Raw genomic sequence first — 18390 nt, forward strand, 5'->3', positions numbered from 1 at the left:
ACAGTGGATGCATGTGCTACACATATGCACATATACAGTGGATGTGTGCTACATACATGATGTATACAGTGGATGTGTGCTACATACATGGCATATACAGTGGGTGTGTGCTATATACATGACCTATACAGTGGGTGTGTGCTATATACATGACACATACAGTGGATGCATGTGCTACATACATGGCATATACAGTGGACACGTGCCACACATATGCACATATACAATGGATGTGTGCTACATGCATGGCGTATACAGTGGACGAGTGTGCTACACATATGCATATATATAGTGGATGCATGTGCTACATACATGGCATATACAGTGGACACATGTGCTACACATATGCACATATACAGTGGATGCATCTGCTACATACATGGCGTATACAGTGGACACATGTGCTACACATATGCACATATACAGTGGATGCATGTGCTACATACATGGTGTATACAGTGGACACATGTGCTACACATATGCACATATACAGTGGATGCATGTGCTACATACATGGCGTATACAGTGGACACATGTGCTACACATGCACATAGAGTGGATGCATGTGCTACATACATGGTGTATATAGTGGACACATGTGCTACACATGTGCACATATACAGTGGATGCATGTGCTACATACATGGCGTATACAGTGGATGCATGTGCTACACATATGCACATATACAGTGGATGTGTGCTACATACATGATGTATACAGTGGATGTGTGCTACACACGTGACATATACAGTGGATGCATGTGTTACACATATGCACATATACAGTGGATGTGTGCTACATACATGGTGTATACAGTGAATGCATGTGCTACACATATGCACATATACAGTGGATGTGTGCTACATACATGGCGTATACAGTGAATGCATGTGCTACACATATGCACATATACAGTGGATGTGTGTATACACAGGTACTATTTCAGCTGTGCCCTCTCTAGGCTGTTTGGTTCTTTCCATCATTTGTTTATTTCCTATAAATAAAGACAGCCCCTTGGATATCTTAATACAGATTACTTTCTCTCTCACAGGAGAAGGCCTCAAAATAAAATGAAAAAATCTCCTGTGGGCAGCTGGCGTTCCTTTTTCAACTTGGGGAAATCGTCATCTGTTTCTAAGCGGAAGTTGCAGCGGAACGAGAGTGAGCCTTCCGAGATGAAAGCCATGGCTCTGAAAGGTTGGTGCCCCCTGCCCTCCTGTGCTGCCAGGAGAGCAGCTGGCGTGGCCGGTCCGCATGCCTCATCCCACCACACTGGCTCTCGTCCCACTGCACACAGGTGCCCGGTATATTGTGTCTGTGCGTCAGCACGGTGTGTCCACAGCCGTGGTGCTACACATGAATCGTCTTCTTCTACCTATTCTTCATCCCCAAACACATACATAAATATGTGGGGAATATGTGAAAGTACCCAGTTTCTTGTGGAAACTGTAGATTATATAAAGTGTGAATGTAGTTAAAATTAATAACATAGTTTGTATATTGTTAATAAAAAATAACTGCTATGGTGTTTACATTTATTAATCTGTATTTTTACAGATTTAAAATGTGACAAAACCATGTTTTAACATGCATTATAAGTTTATAACTCTTATAACCAAGGAATCTGTGTTTTTATTGGATGACGCATTGATGAGAGTATCTTATTAGATCAAATACATCTATTACTGTTGTTGCAAATACTACTCTTAAAAAATAGTTTAAAAACCGTGGTCTACCAATATTAACAACGTCTGAATCTACGAAGGATAGTAGTGCTTGAATGTTAGAAATATAATGTTCAGTTCATTTAATTCCTCATTCATTCAATTTGCCATCAGGTACTAAGCATGTGCTAAATATTTTGATGATAACCTCTCAGATAGAAAATTAAGACACTGCCCCTGCCTTCAGAGACTTACTTGGGAAATCGTATGTGTAAGAAAATAAATTTCATGCAGAATCATAGCAACTGAAATAGATATTTGTGTGATGCATTTATGCTAGGACTTGTCAGTTCCTATGGGGAAGAGGGCTAGTGGTCAGAAATCTACCCTTTGACTTGGGTTTTGAAAGATAAGCAGGGATTCACGTGATTACTGAGAGACTGAGAAGGGTGTTTCAGGAAATGGGAGCAAAGTCTGTGCTCATGTGTGAAGCAGGAAGCTTGGCTGGGTATATCATGGTTCAAAAAGAGGTTTAGGTCATCAGGGGCCTTGTGTGCTTGCCAAAGAGTTTTGGTTTTGTCCTGTGTTCTTTTGGGGGTTATCCCATGGCTTTAATATGTAACACGGTTATGTTTAGGGTTTAGAGAGATGACTTCAGCAGCAGTACAGGGAATATATGGGGAAAGATAAGCCTGGAGACTGGACAGTAATTAGGAGACAGCTACAGGTGGACAACCAAGAAACCGTGAGTGTCTGGAATAAGCAGTGGCAGAAGTGGGAAATAGATTCGAGAGATATTTAGGAGGCAGAATCTACAAGGCTGGGTGAACAAATGATTGTGAAGGATGAGAGAAAAAGAGGAGCAAAGATAATTTTCAGGTTCTGATTAAATGATTAGGGAGATGGCAGTGCCATTATTCATGTAGGGAATACCAGTTTGGGAAAGAAAAGCGATGTGTTTACTTCAGACATAGGTGGACATGCCCAAGAGATGATTAGTAGTATGGGTCTGGAATTCAATAAAGGGGTTTAATATAACTAGAAATACAGATTTAGAAGTCATCAACAAACACTCAAGGGTGAAAACCCTAGAGAGAGAGTTTATGGAAGAGCCTGTTGACTGAGAGAAGCAGGTTGGGAGCTGAATCCAGAGAAAAGCAGTGTTGAAAAGACTGGAAAAGGCAGAGTTGTCATGAAAGTAAAAAGAAATGATTAAAAGATAGGCAAAGAACAAAAAAGATGAGCAGTGTCCCCAGAAATAACGAAGAAGGGGTTTAAAGAGAAAGCATCGCCAGTGTTGAGCACAGCCAAGAGGTAAATGAGGACGATACTTAACAAATAAGATCCAGCGTATGTAATCAAGGCATGGTGTTAGTTTCCTAGGACTGCCATAACAGATGGCCACAAATTGGGTGACTTAAAACAACAAATTTATTTCCTCACAGTTCTGTAGGCTAAAAGTCTGAAATCATGGTGTCAGCAAGGCCATATTCCCTCCAAAGGATCCAGGGAGGAATCCTTCCTTGCCTCTTCCAGCTCCTGGTGGCTCCTGGCATTCCCCGGCTTGTGGTGGCATCACCCCAGTCTCTTTACCTGGCCTTCTCTATCTCTCTGGGTCCTCTATGCTAAAAAGGACACCAGTGAGTGGATTTAGGGCTCACCCTAAATCGAGTGTGATATCATTGTAAGCCATGATGCTGGTCCTCAGAAAATAAAAAAAGATGTTTCAAAGTTCATCTCTATTTTCAAGTTGATAGTCCTTTAGAAAACAGATTTTTCACATAGGAAGCCATGTGAAAACAATACAGCATCTTATATAATATGCTGCTTACATTGACTATGATTGTCAAAATGTACAGCTAATCACCCTTGAAAGTTTAAATATGTGTAGAGAAAAACACTGTTAGTCTTCTCTACATATGTGGCACTGGATAAAACTTGACACTATTTGGTTTCGATTCTTCAGGTGGCAGGGCAGAAGGAACCCTCCGTTCAGCTAAAAGTGAAGAATCTCTGACTTCTCTCCATGCAGTCGATGGTAAGGACACACCAACTGAGTATATTTACTAAATGTATATTTACTAAATAGGCTACAGACAATCATTCCCGAACAGTACTCATATCTATTTGGCATAGTCCACCGTTGTCTTCATATGGTACCAGTCTCTAATTTCTTCACTGGTGACATGATTGCAAGAGTGTGCATAAAAATAGGTAAAATGTTTTCAGTTAACCATTTATATTTATTAATGCCCAGTGGGAAATGATGTTATTAGTATTTCTTTCTTTAGATTTCATGAAAGCACGATTTTACAAAGTATAAAATTAAGCAGTTTTGATATTCACATCAGTAGTCTTTTGTCTTGTAAATAAATGGCTTAACCTGGCATTAAATTTCATAGACCACATTGATTATAAGCAGTCCCCATTATGTGAAGATATGATCCTCCGTACAAGGAGAAGAAAACTTGGAAGAGAATCCTCTTAAAATGGGGACCAAAATTTTAGTAGAGAATACAGAAAGGTTCGAGTGCAACTTGACAAACAAAACTAAAAGTTATGAAAATAAGGTTTTTTAACCCCTACTTAGCAAAAGTCGGGTTATAGTTGTAATTATGTACTAATTTTTAGAATGAACAAAGGATGACTTCAGTTGGAAGGAGATCTAACTTTTTTGACAGAAACCTTGTCATCATAGTGAACAAGACATCCTTCACTTTATGTTTGGCTTATGCAGCAGGATTGTAAAAAAGGCCCTTTCTACAAAAATAACCAGGATCTACATTGATTTCCCACGGGATTTTCTTAATCTGTTTATATTGGGATCAGTTTTTGTTTTTGGTTTTGGTTTTGGTTTTGTTTTGTTTTGTTTTGTTTTGAAGTATCCTGGGGTGTCATCGTCCTGGTCAACTTTCTCATCTTCATTTATTAACTCTTCTGACTGCCAGATCCTCATCGACCGATAGCTCTGCTCATCTCAAGAAATCCTCACACAGGGGCGCCTGGGTGACGCAGTCGTTAAGCGTCTGCCTTCGGCTCAGGGCGTGATCCCAGCGTCCTGGGATTGAGCCACACGTCAGGCTCCTCCGCTAGGAGCCTGCTTCTTCCTCTCCCACTCCCCCTGCTTGTGTTCCCTCTCTCGCTGGCTGTCTCTGTCAAATAAAAAAAATAAAGTCTTTTTTTTTTTTTTTTTAAAGATTTTATTTATTTATTCGACAGAGAGAGACAGCCAGCGAGAGAGGGAACACAAGCAGGGGGAGTGGGAGAGGAAGAAGCAGGCTCATAGTGGAGGAGCCTGATGTGGGGCTCGATCCCATAACGCCGGGATCACGCCCTGAGCTGAAGGCAGACGCTTAACCTCTGTGCCACCCAGGTGCCCCAAAAAAATAAAGTCTTAAAAAAAAAAAAGAAATCCTCACACATCCCTTTAGTTGGGTGTCTAATATCTTAAGGGTTTTCCGAGATTTTCCATTTCACTGCAGTTAAGAGAATGGTCACAGATACAATGAAGTGGGCTGGGTAGATGCCAGTATTAAGCAGAAAATAATGTTTTAGTAGAGATTAGTTGTATAAGTAGTCAACACATTAGTGAACATATTTATGTTAAGGCAGTTTTTGCCTCTTTAGAGCATATTTTCATCATGGCGATTCTTTTTTTTTTTTTTTAAGATTTTATTTATTTATTCGACAGAGATAGAGACAGCCAGCGAGAGAGGGAACACAAGCAGGGGGAGTGGGAGAGGATGAAGCAGGCTCATAGCGGAGGAGCCTGATGTGGGGCTCGATCCCAGAATGCCGGGATCACACCCTGAGCCGAAGGCAGATGCTTAACCGCTGTGCCACCCAGGCGCCCCTATCATGGCGATTCTAATCGAAATAAAATGCTGAGCTCGAAGACTTCTGTTACCAGTTGGATGCGTAGCAATATCATAAAATTATGTAACAGTCTACTCTTGAAGGATTCTGCCTGAGAGACTTAAAGCCTATTCTTATTAGAGAGAGAGAGAGAGAAAAAGAAATTGTTCTAAGTATCTGAAAAGAATCCTATACTAAGTAGGTGTAAATAGTTCATGGGATTGTAGAGATTTTTTAGTTGACATATTTACTTTTCAGAAATGGGGTGTTATGAAGATTTTTCTCCACAAAAAAAAAAAAAAAAAACAACCAACCAAAAACAAAATCCTTTTGCTGTGGTATATCCAAAGTACTATTTCAAGTGGTTAATTCTATCTTAGAAATCATGTATGAGATCAGTCATAAAATGAGACAAAAAGAAAGAAATCTTGCCCAAAGTCACAAGAGTCAATGTTGGACTAGTAATAGAATCTTAGAGTTCTGAGTCTTTTTTCCTATTGAAACCATCGAAGGCTCATTCTCCCCTTGACGATATCAGATGTTTCTGTTATTTAGAGTTTGGTTTGGGAGTTCCATTCATTTGCCCCAAGAGACAATTTCTGGAAAGAAAATGAGAAGTAGCATTTCCTTATTGTTGTGCTTTACTACTGTACTAAGTAGGTGACGCTTCATGGTATTGTGTATTATGTATCCTAGGCATTCATACTTGGATGTTGTTATCCATTTTTGCCAGGTGATTCCAAGCTGTTCCGACCCAGAAGACCCAGATCTAGCAGTGACGCACTGAGTGCCTCTTTTAACGGAGAGATGCTGGGCAACCGCTGTAATTCCTATGATAATCTGCCCCATGACAATGAGAGTGAGGAGGAAGTTGGGCTGCTGCACATCCCAGCTCTCCTGTCCCCTCACGCAGCTGAGGATGTTGACTTGAGCCCACCGGACATCGGCGTTGCCAGCCTGGATTTCGACCCAATGTCATTTCAGTGCAGCCCCCCTAAGGCTGAATCAGAGTGTCTGGAGAGCGGAGCTTCCTTTCTGGATTCATTAGGATACTCCCAGGAGAGACCGAGCTCCAACAAAAAGGATGCAGAAGCAGGTGGTAGCCAGTCTCAGACGCCAGGAAGCACTGCAAGCTCTGAAGCTGTCTCTCCTCTTCAGGAGAAACTGAGTCCATTCTTTACCCTGGACTTGAGCCCAACCGAGGAGAAATCATCCAAGCCTTCCTCATTCACTGAAAAGGTCGTCTATGCTTTCTCTCCAAAGATTGGACGGAAATTAAGCAAATCACCTTCTATGAACATATCTGAGCCAATTTCAGTGACTCTTCCCACTCGGGTATCAGAGGTCATCGGGACCGTGTCAAATACAGCAGCTGCGAATGCATCTTCTCCAGCCTGGAGCAAAAGTGTGGAAGACAGTGATGTCATAAATAGATCCCCCACCCAGGTAGTAAAGATGAAAACAAATGAGAGAGAGGCCCAAGGAGGATGTGAGTCTGAAGTCCAGCCCCTAGACCAGGGGGCTGCTGCAGAAGTAGAGTCGCCAGGGAAAGAGGAGCAGGTCGTCTCGAGCAGTCAGAGTAAGGCTGTACCTTCTGGACAGACTCAGACAGGTACCATTTGTTTTCCTCCATTCTTTCCTTAAGCTAAGAGGGATCTTCAGTGCTGTGTGCCATCTGTGCCTTTTAAGAGAGAAATTTGCTCCACAGCGAGCCTTTAATCAAAGAGAATGTTTTTCTGGGTGGTGCTGATGGCTCAAAGCCCTAAAATTAAAATCAATCAAAGAAAAATCCCCCAAAGGGCCAGTGGTCCTGCTTCAGACCTTCGTAAAGTCCCCTTTTGTCTTTGGACAGTCAGAATTCCTGGATAATTTTTGCACAACTTCGTAGCTCTTGATTGTGTTTTCTAATAAAAGTACCTGTATTATAGCCTTACAAGTTAACCAGCCAGCCTACAGCATCAAATGTAAAAACTATCCTTAATAACAATCTGCAGGCACTTGAAGCTTGTTTTCTAAGCAGTCTTTACTGAGCCAGATGAGGGACTTGCTTTTTCCCCCCATCTCTATAGCAATTCAAGAGGAGATTGCAATCTTTAAACACTTTGTTTTAGTTTTCCTTCTGAACCAGATGTGTTTTCTCCAGCATTTGCATGTGGGATGGAAGATCATGGATTGCCATTTTGAAATATGGAAGGCACCTGTTTCTTAGTGATCAAATGGGGAGTGTTTGGCTTTCCGTATAGGATAACACAAGCTACCTTTTCACTCTCATTTTTTTTCCCAATTTCCCACCAGGAGCAGTTACCCATGACCCCCCTCAGGATTCCGTTCCTGTCAGTTCAGTCTCTCTTATCCCACCACCACCGCCTCCGAAAAACGTTGCCCGCCTGTTGGCGCTAGCGTTAGCTGAGTCCGCGCAACAAGCCTCTACTCAGTCACTGAAGAGACCAGGGGCTTCCCAGGCTGCTTATACAAATTCTGGAGACATAGCAGTGGCTGCCGCTGAAGATAAACTGCCTAGTTCCTACTCTAGCGTTACTCTAGATAAAGCCTATTTCCAAACTGATAGGCCAGCAGAGGAGTTCCACCCCCAGAACAGTGTATCTGGGAACTGTGACCCGCCTGGTCTAGATCCGGCCGCCACTGGGAATGCCACCCATGCCAGTGCAACCGAATCTGGGGAACAGCTCCACCAGGCCGACTTCCCGGGGAGTCATCCACATCGAACCTATTTACCTGGGGACCCAGACAAGGCCAGAATCACTTCAGTTCCCTTAACGTTAGACTCTAAGTCTAATGATGACCACCTAGGTTTCCCTGAAGACCAATCTGGGAAGACCAGTATGCCAGCTGTCTCCTTTATGGATCAGGACCAGTGTCAGCTTCGTTTCTACAGCAGCGATCAGCCTCCTTCTTATCTTGGTGCAAGTGTGGATAAACCCCGTCATCACCCTTCAGAACTTGCAGACAAATCTCCCACACCTTCTAATTTGCCTCGGGACAAAAGCTACCCTCCTTCTGGGTCCCCTGAAGAGAATACCAGCACGGCCGCCATGGCTTACCTGACAACGGCTCCAGCGACCACCGAGATGAGCACCAGGGAAGCCAGCTGGGATGCGGCTGAACAAGCCACTGCAGCTGAGTTCGCTGCTGCCACCCTTCAGCGCGCTCACAGAACTAACCGTCCCCTCCCCCCGCCTCCTTCCCAGAGATCAGCAGAGCAGCTGCCAGTCATGGGGCAGGTACAAGCAGCCACCAATGTAGGATTAAATAATTCCCACAAGGTAAGAAGGGGAGGGAGTCGGGGAGATGAATTGTACTTTTTCCAAAGGTATGTCACTTTTCAGCAGGGTGTGCTGTTGTTACCTTTGAGTCCGATGGGACGTGTATTTCAAGTCCTGTGGCAGGTTTCCATGAAACATTCCCTTACCTTGATGCCGGTTTTTCTCTGAGAAAGGGGCGGTGACTCAGTGACTCTAGTTTATACCTGCTGCCTTTTCTTCCTAAACCCTCTAGGCAGTTTCTTCACAGTACCTCAAGGAGATCAGGATCAAATAAGTCAAATTGGGGTTCGGGTGTCAGGGCTGCAGGTTGGTCCCCCCCACGCCATCCCAGCTCCATCACTGACTTGGTGTGACTTTGGGCAAGTCATTTAATCCACCCGCTGCCGATAATTCACATCTGCACAGTGAACGTGCTTTATTCTCAAGACATTTGTAAGACTTCTGCCTTGCAGACTTTTTAGAAATGGAAGCGCTGACAGTGTTTTAGGTCGTTATGTTATCTCCTTAGCATAAACCAGCAGGTCGTTCTGTAGTCAAGCATCTGTTTTGATGAGAGAATGTTGTATGCAGAATGCTAAGATTTCTTCTAACTTTCTCGGATTTTAGCAAAGTGCCCATGTGCTTTGTGGTCCCCTTGAGCTAAAAGGGCTTCGATCTCTAGGCTCTAGAGGAGGAGGCTGTTTCCAGCAAGTGCTTCTCAAGGACAGCATGTGTGCAGCCTTGCTGTGAGGACCCCGGTTGGCGTCAGTTGCTACAGACCAGGGTGGAGTAGAAAGTGGGGGGAGAGAGTTACTGATTGATTTGAATGGCCCATCAGAGCAGTGACGTCATTACCCTGCCCTGATCTGGGGGCTGACACTGCTCACTACGTGTAGCTGTGAGTCACTGCCCAAATCTCTCTAGCTCAAATCAACTCTCTTTATTTAACAAAATGTTCGTGGGGTTGAGACCGAGCTAGACCGGTAGGCTAGGTATATATTTTTAAGCCTGACTATACTTTATAAAGCTCTCTTTTGAGTGTTTAAAGCCTGTCATAAATGAGAACAGTTTCCCAAAGATGGTCATGGCTGTTGTACCAGGTGGCAGCACAGACCTGTTCCCCGCAGTGAGGGCAGATTGGCCTCCTGTCGTGTCCAGTGCAACCACATGGCTTGGCCAGTTTCAAGCAGCTACCCACATAGCCTCAACTTGTGGGTTACAAATTGAGTAGTGTTTGATTCCACAGAGGGGAGCATAAAAACACAAGCTCATGATATATGTGATCATCTCTCAACAGGTTCAAGCAGTTCCAGCTCCAGAGAGACCACCTGACCCCAGAGCCATGGATGACCCTGCACCCGTCCTCGTCAGTGATGGCGGCGCAGCTGCTCAGTGTCCCGGCTCTGCTCCTGCTCTCCAGCCAAGCCTTCCTGAGAAGGTGCGGGAAGGTGCCCGGGCCCCACCGCTGCACCTGCGCGCCGAGTCTGTGCCCGTGTACTCCTGCGGCTTTCCTGCCCCGGTTCCCCCCACCAGGACAATGGAGAGCAAAATCGCCGCTGCCATCCACTCCAGTAGTGCTGATGCTCCCAGCAGTTCCGGTTATCATCCCTTTGTCGCTGCTTCCTCGGCCTCTGTGGATGACGTTCTGCCTTTACCACTTCCCATCCCACAACCTAAGCATGCTTTACAGAAAACAACTTATTCCACCTTTGCGAGGCCCGATGTCACCACTGAACCCTTTGGGCCAGAAAACTGTTTGCATTTCAGTATGACTCCAAACTGCCAGTACCGTCCGCAGAGCGTACCTCCGCATCACAATAAACTGGAGCAGCACCAGGTGTATGGTTCCAGATCAGAACCACCAGCCTCCGTGGGAACGCGTTACAACACATACGTGGCACCGGGAAGAAATGCGTCTGGACATCACTCCAAACCATGCAGCCGAGTTGAGTACGTGTCTTCTTTGGGCTCCACAATTAGGAGTACTTGTTACCCTGAAGATATCCCCCCATACCCTACCATCCGGAGGGTACAGTCTCTCCACGCCCCTCCATCTTCCATGATCCGCTCTGTTCCCATTTCACGGACAGAGGTTCCCCCAGATGATGAACCAGCCTACTGCCCAAGGCCCCTGTACCAGTATAAGCCATATCAGTCCTCGCAGGCCCGCTCGGATTATCACGTCACTCAGCTGCAGCCTTACTTCGAGAATGGTCGGGTCCACTACCGGTATAGCCCATACTCCAGTTCTTCTAGTTCCTATTACAGTCCGGAAGGAGCCCTGTGTGATGTGGATGCCTACGGCACAGTACAACTGAGGCCCCTTCACCGCCTACCCAGTCGCGATTTTGCCTTCTACAATCCTAGGCTGCAAGGAAAGAACTTGTACGGTTACGCTGGTTTGCTCCCACGTCCCCGGGCCAACGTGACTGGTTATTTCTCTGGTAATGACCATAACGTAGTCAACATGCCTCCAACTGCTGACGTAAAGCACACGTACACCTCATGGGATCTTGAGGACATGGAAAAATACCGCATGCAATCCATCCGGAGAGAGAGCCGTGCTCGGCAGAAGGTGAAAGGGCCCGTTATGTCCCAGTATGATAATATGACCCCGGCCGTGCAAGATGACTTGGGTGGGATCTATGTCATCCACCTCCGGAGTAAATCAGATCCTGGGAAAACTGGACTTCTCTCGGTGGCAGAGGGAAAGGAGGGGCGGCATCCCACCAAGGCCGTCAGTCCCGAGGGAGAGGACCGCTTCTATAGGAAGCATCCAGAGCCAGAGTTCGATAGAGCCCACCACCACGGAGGGTATGGCAATGGGCAGTCAGAGAAACCGACTCTCCCTCAGAAGCAAAGTAGCCTCAGGAACAGGAAGCTTCACGACATGGGTTGTAGCCTCCCTGAGCACAGGGCACATCAGGAAGCAAGCCATAGGCAGTCATGTGAATCAAAAAATGGGCCACCTTACCCGCAAGGAGCTGGCCAGTTAGATTATGGGCCCAAAGGGATTCCAGACACTTCTGAGCCAGTCAGCTACCATAACTCTGGAGGGAAATACATTACATCGGGGCAGGAGTCTCTCAGACTGAACCACAAAGAGGTAAGGCTCTCCAAAGAGCTGGAGCGGCCTCGGGCTAGGCAGCCTCCTGCCCCAGAGAAACACTCCAGAGACTGCTACAAGGAGGAGGAGCACCTCACCCAGTCAATAGTCCCACCCCTGAAACCGGAGAGGAGTCATAGCCTGAAACTCCATCATACCCAGAACGTGGAGAGGGACCCCGGTGTGCTATACCAATACCAGACACATGGCAAGCGCCAGGGCAGTATGCCCGTTGTGTCCCAGTACGATAACCTGGAGGGCTACCACTCCCCACCCCAGCACCAGCGAGGAGGCTTTGGAGGAGGAGCAATGGGGACCTATGTGCCCTCTGGCTTTCCCCACCCACAAAACAGGACATATGCTACAGCTTTGGGTCAGGGGGCCTTCCTACCCACAGAGTTGTCCTTGCAGCACCCTGAAACACAGATCCATGCAGAATGAGCCCTGGAGCAATAGAGTTGAAGCAGCCTCTGCTGGACAGTGGACTGTTCTATTTTTTTCAGTAACCAAAAAGATTAAAAAAAAAAAAAAAAAGCTACAACCCCCCCCCGACCACATTAAAAAAATAAAAAAACAACCAAGAAAAATCACCATCTTTTTCCCCTTCCCTGCTTCATTACCATCTCTTCCATCTCTAGACTGTGATTTTTGTCATTAAAAGAGATCTGAATGATTGTAAAGCACTGTGTTGAAAACCTAGTGAAGAAATTTGTCACAGACCATACTTGCCATATGGGGCTAATTTGTCAGAGCCTGAGGACTGCCTTTAACTGAATTTGAATTTACCTTTGTCCTTCTTAGTACTTGCTACATAGCGCAGAGCAGTTTATGTCTAGTTCCTGGTAGGCTTTTGCATTTCTGTTGCATTTCTACTAACTTTCTCAGTAGCCATGCAGCTTGCCCAGGTCGACACTCGGTTTTTGTCACTATTCTCCCTTACTTTGAAGGGTCTCGTGCGTTAAATTAGAAGGCAGAAAAACTTCTCCCTGATCCTTCAGATGAGTCTGTCAGACAATTAGCACATTATAATTTAAAAAATCTATAAAGGAATGAAGACTTTAAGCATCCAGTAAAGAGCCATCATAAAACGCCAGGCCATTTAGACCCAGGCTGAACCCTGTTCTTTACATTCGTGCTTCTCAGAGTCGTTCCTCGCGGTTCGGTGAGCAGGCTGACGTCAACTGCAAAAGGGATTCTAAAGTCAGGAGTAAAGAAGCTTCTTAGGCAGAAGTCAGTGAACTTTGTTGGCACCATAAAACCCCTGTCAGTGCTTCTAACGTTGCCTGCCTTCAGTTATTTTTTTTCTCGATAATACTTGGTAAATTGTGATCCTAGTAAAACATTTCATGCCGTTTGTTCTCCTAAAGCAACATTTCCCCCACCCACCCCACTGGGGGAGGAAAAAACCCAGCATAACTTGACTGGATAAATACACACAATTTACCATGATTGCAAATTTACTTGCTGATTTCTGTTTCTGAACCAGAGTACAGGTTTCTTGGGAACTCTTAAAGTAGCTATGAATTAGTTATTCGTAAACTGAAGGCCCCTGCAATAATCACACTCAGCGCACTGCCCCATCTCACCAGTTGGAATCCTGGACGGTGACCGTGTGCGTCCCGAGGAACCCGTGTGCTGGGCCCTTGGTCTATCCTGGCGCGGTCACCGTCTTACTGTAATTGCCATTTTTACACCAGCATTTCAGGTCTAGTCCTTACAACCCCGTGGGCATGTTACACGTGTGGAATTCCCTGGACTTCCTTTTGAAAGTCGCATTCCTGGTCAGACAGCTGTCTGGCCTGACTCCACTCCCATCTTCTCAGCAGTCCCCCCCACCCCCTCAACCACATCAGCGCCAGACCGACCAGGCCGTCCTGTATTTACAAACGAGTTTAGGTTGTCATTGCATTCCATGACTCTCAGTAATACTTGAGTTTTATACATTCACATGTTTTAAAAGCTCAGTTTGTAGAAGACACTAGGAGAATTTCATTCCATTTACTGGATGATTGCTGCTCTGGCTTTTTAAAACTTGGAATTAACTTTTCTTTAGAGCAAAGGAAGAAATCTTTTAAGAGGCTAAATTCATGCTGCTATTATTGCTGTGAAGTTGTATAAAGATTAGGATTCATGCCAGTTCTTTTTTTTTTTTATTTAAAAGAAAATCATGTGATTGCATTTTAAGGGTTTATATTTAGAAAAAAATAAAGTTTTAAGAACACATTTATTTATATGTGGAAATACTCTATAAGATTTTCTTTTGTTTCCCCAGAGTCGATGAGAGGAGTTCATTCAATAAAGATCATGGTAGCAGTCTGGACATACTGACCTGTGAAAGGTCAGTGGACATGTCTCTCCATGAAACACGCAGACCCAACAGGCATAGAGTCACACTGTTAGGAAACCTGATAGGAGACTTCCTTTTAGCACACAAACACATCAGGTGCTATACACAGGAGTTTGATCTTCGGCGAATATGCAGCACTAACTTTTTTTTTTTTTTTTAACCTTAACCATCTGTGTCAAGTAGGCGACCCATTGCCCCTCTGAGATCACACAAGCCCTGTAAGTTCTCACCAGCAGCATGGAGCACAGAAAGGAGCGGGTCTGACGAGGAGGTACAGATGGCATTAGTAACAGAGAGCCCGGAAGGAAGCCGCTGAAGGAGTCCTGTCCAGTTTTAATATTTGTGGGTTTGTGGTCACACACATTGTTTACTCCTGAACCTAAGTCTATTTTATGAATGCTAAGGTTAATTCCTCAAAACAATTACTTTATTAATGTCCTATGGGCTTAGAAATATCAGGTGAATATTTTGAATACAGAATAATGACTCAAATTACTGGTATAATTGTGAAACACCAACTTTAGGAAAAATCCAGAGTTGTTTCATTTAATGTATGTAGAGACAGCCTTAACTTTGGATTCAGTTTTTTGAGGGACTTTGCCTATATCTTTCCCTTTCTAATCCTGGAGGGCAGAAATCACACGGCAGGTCACTGTGAGCTGGGTGAACTCAGCACGGTTCACCTTGTGTGTGACTTCACAGATGGCAGTGTTCAAACTTTGATATGGAGCGTTACGATCAAGGAACTGGAGCTGCCTTATGCATTAAACCCATAATTTAATTCTATTGGTATTTTTATAGCCACGTCTCCAGATTTTATTTTTTTGGGCAAAACTCTGATGTCACAGTTCGGTTTGATTGAAACAAATATTCCCTGGATGTCTGGCCAGGGACTTTGCTAACAGCCCCAGAGGTGCCGTTTTCTTATTAATTTCATGTGAGCCTTATTGCTTACTGTATTCAGTTTCCTTTTAAACATGCAAGTCCCTGGGATGGTCCCACGGATAGGGCCTGCACATTTTTATAATGGCAAAGCATTTTTTTTTAAAGGTTAGGGTCAGGTTGAATAATTCTAGGACTGACTCTGTCAAGAAGAGGGACCATCAGTGTGAGTGGACATAGAAGGGTGGGTAACCACATTTGAAGCAGCAATGGATGCATCCAATGTAAATTGGAAATTTGCCCCTTGAGTTTAGAAAGGAGCCTGCAAAGTCCATATATCTGTTCCCAGCCCTGTTTGTCAATCATCCATTCATTATGTTGGCAAAGTATCGTCTGAGCAGTGTGTGTAAGGAAATAGTAATGAAAGCAAAAGTATGTCAGAAAGTTACTTCCAAATGGTTAGAGGCATGTGATTTTCAGTACTGTGTGTTACGGAAATGTCAGGAATGGTATATTTTAATGTCCGTGTGCACAGAGGGTCTTTTTTCCTTTTCTGATTAGTACTGTTAGTGTTCAAAGAATAAAAATGGTTGTTTTACAGTTTAGATTCTAAGGTAGCAAAACCTGATTTTTCAGCCATGATCTGCATGAGAGAAGCATCCTAGGAAGTCTTAGATCATACTTTTGAGTTCTTAACTTTAATTTATATAGTGTTTTTTTATGTTTTAATATTTTTGTGAACTGGTGTAAATTGTTAATGCATATAAGCTTGTGTATTTTTGTAAATAGTTTTGTGATTTATTTCTTGACCCATATGTAAATATTTAGAGTCTCATTTCTTCAAAACTTATTTGAAGCTGAGTCGTGGGCTTGGGGTTTTGTTTCTTTGTTTTGGTTGGGGGAGGGGGGAGAGAAGAGATTTTGTACTCCAGTAATCCAGATGGAGATATCTTGTGGTTTAAAGCAAATGTCCCACTGAAAGCAATTCAAATATCAACAAAATTATTTCAGGTTAAAACAGACTTCTTTGTGTATGTGTTTCCTTTTTACCTTAATATGACTATAAATAACAAAATGGGATAATCGGGGATATTCACAAAGATAAGTGTATAGCAGAGATTATTATACCAAATGGTGTATATTATTTGAGGGAAGGGGTTTAATGTCTCCTGTTGATATCTATTTGCCACAGTGTGCTGCCAGGGGAGATTTTCCCCCAGGTCAAACAGGCTCTTTAGAACTTCAGAGAACTGTTGCTCTGTGCTGGAAAGTGTAGACAGGCTCGATCCACCTAGGGCTGCCCTAAGGAACCCACACCCGACCTCTCTGACCTGACTCCCAAGCTGCCAGTTCCCAGGGAACCGAATTGGCTTCTGAGCTCAGGATTCTCCCCAAGAGAATTCTAAATAACAACCATATTTCTAAAGATTCCCTCGTAGCATCTCGGACATCCTGTTGACTTTTCAGAGAGAAATGACCAAAAAACAGCCCTCTCCTACCTCTGTGGCAAGCTGGTTTTTGGCGAACCCAGATAAAGAGAGTATCTCAGTGGCACAAGTCCTGCAAGTAATCTAGCTGCCTGACGAGGGATCCGGAGCGGGTTTCCGTGCGAAAGTTCTTCTCAAAAACACTTCAGCATCAGACAAGATTTTTTTGAAGGAAGAAAAAACCCCACGATATTCAGCTGTTGAAATCTTAGTTTTCCTGTTGGGAGTCATAAATTACAAATCATTCTGAATTATTGCCCATAGTAGGAAAAGTTGCCTGGTCAGTACAGCCATTTCCTACGTACCTGCATACCACCTTGCAGACTATAGGCAAAGGTGCAAACTCTGCTCTCCGTGAACATTCCACACCTGAACACGTGTTCCCGTGGAAATGGCTCTGATGGGATTAAAGAAAAGACCTGTATGACATTTCCACTGGGTCTTCTTAATTTTCTGGGACTCTCATTTCTTTACCAATAATTTCATCACCGAATTTCCTTCATACTGATGAAAATATAGTACTTTTTAATTTGTGTATCTGTCATTGAAGAATCAGTGGCAGATCCATTGGTGGCATTTGAGATTTTAGTTATTTATGGTTCTGTGGGAAAAGGCACATTTAAAAATACTGTTGACTCCCCATTGCAGTCAAACCGTGGGCATCTGCGACCACCTCAACTAAGACATTCTAGTTGGTCGTGTTTCTCACATAGTCGAGAGTGTACATCTTGAAAACTGTGAGGTTTAATTTTTATTTTTAAATATTTTAATTAAAATACTGCCAGAATATGTTTTAAGCCACAAACTTTGCTGCCATTGTACCTAAAGATTCATCACTTACACGAACGGATGACCATAGTATAGTGATACCCTCGGGGACATACTGAGATAAAAGGAATGTTGGAGTGTTTGCTTCTGTATGAGTGCCCTGCACCACTCCTTTCATAGTTTTGCTTTTTTTTTTTTTTTAATTTCCTATATTCTCTTTTTCCTTTTGCTCTACTTGCTGTGGTCTACAAACTACCTCTAACCTCTCACTTCCTCTAACCATTCAAAATAAATAAGCTTGTCAAGATGGTGAGCAAAAGAAGTTCTGAACTGGGGCCCGGAAAGATTTGGACTTTGTGTCTCCCATTTTTCATTACTTGGAGCTTCTTGCTTTTTCTCCTAACAAAGTGCTTGAATAGCCGAGTTTCAGAAAGTGGGATATTATTGTATAAGATACTGAATTAGAAGGGAGAATGAAACCAAGACTGGGAGTGCTCCCTGCATGCGACATTCTGTGAGAAAGCTGTATGACCAGACACCGGCACTTGCCCAGTTAATAACTGCGGAGTTTCTCTGCGCGAGTCCCCAGAAGACCTCGAGCATCCACCCTGAACTCCAGTGGGAAGGAAGAGAAGAGCGTCATGCACACAGACAGCTTCGGCTTCCTTGAGTCACTCAATTAATGTTGTTTGTTTTTTTTAATTTCCTAAAAACATTTTGAAAAGCATCCTTAGATTTCTCAGCCACTTGTTCAAGTGGTTCTTAAACCTAGAATCTATATGAAGCATCTGGAAAGCCCGTTCAACATTAGATTTCTTGAGTACCCACCAGAAAGCCTGATTCGGAAGGTCTGGCCTGGACTCCAGAATCTGCAGTTTTAGCACCATTACATGTGATTCTGGTCCAGATGGTTGATCAATCCTGATCCAGATAGCATCTTTAATAGCCTTCTCCAAACGAGAAACCATTTCCTGCTTCATTTAGCTTTACCACTTGGTCTCATCTGTACCTCGGTTC

At 43.9% G+C, this 18390-nt stretch overlaps 1 protein-coding gene across 6 annotated transcripts in view; it reads left to right on the forward strand.

Moving 5' to 3' along the window:
- ARHGAP32 (Rho GTPase activating protein 32) overlaps nucleotides 1–16140 on the forward strand; it is a 293982-nt gene extending 277842 nt beyond the window's left edge. For all 6 annotated transcript variants that reach the window (XM_087868278.1, XM_087868279.1, XM_087868280.1 and 3 more), the window contains 5 exons: nucleotides 1053–1198; nucleotides 3632–3703; nucleotides 6254–7132; nucleotides 7816–8804; nucleotides 10081–16140. In XM_087868278.1, coding sequence (XP_087724404.1) covers nucleotides 1053–1198; nucleotides 3632–3703; nucleotides 6254–7132; nucleotides 7816–8804; nucleotides 10081–12330 — 4336 coding nt within the window. In that variant the 3' untranslated portion in view covers nucleotides 12331–16140. The remainder of the gene's footprint in view (nucleotides 1–1052; nucleotides 1199–3631; nucleotides 3704–6253; nucleotides 7133–7815; nucleotides 8805–10080) is intronic.
- The last annotated feature ends 2250 nt before the right edge of the window (nucleotides 16141–18390 follow it).

Source organism: Ursus americanus, chromosome 16 (assembly GCF_024610735.1).
Source record: "Ursus americanus isolate L20-20 chromosome 16, mUrsAme1.1.p, whole genome shotgun sequence".
NCBI lineage: Eukaryota > Metazoa > Chordata > Mammalia > Carnivora > Ursidae > Ursus > Ursus americanus.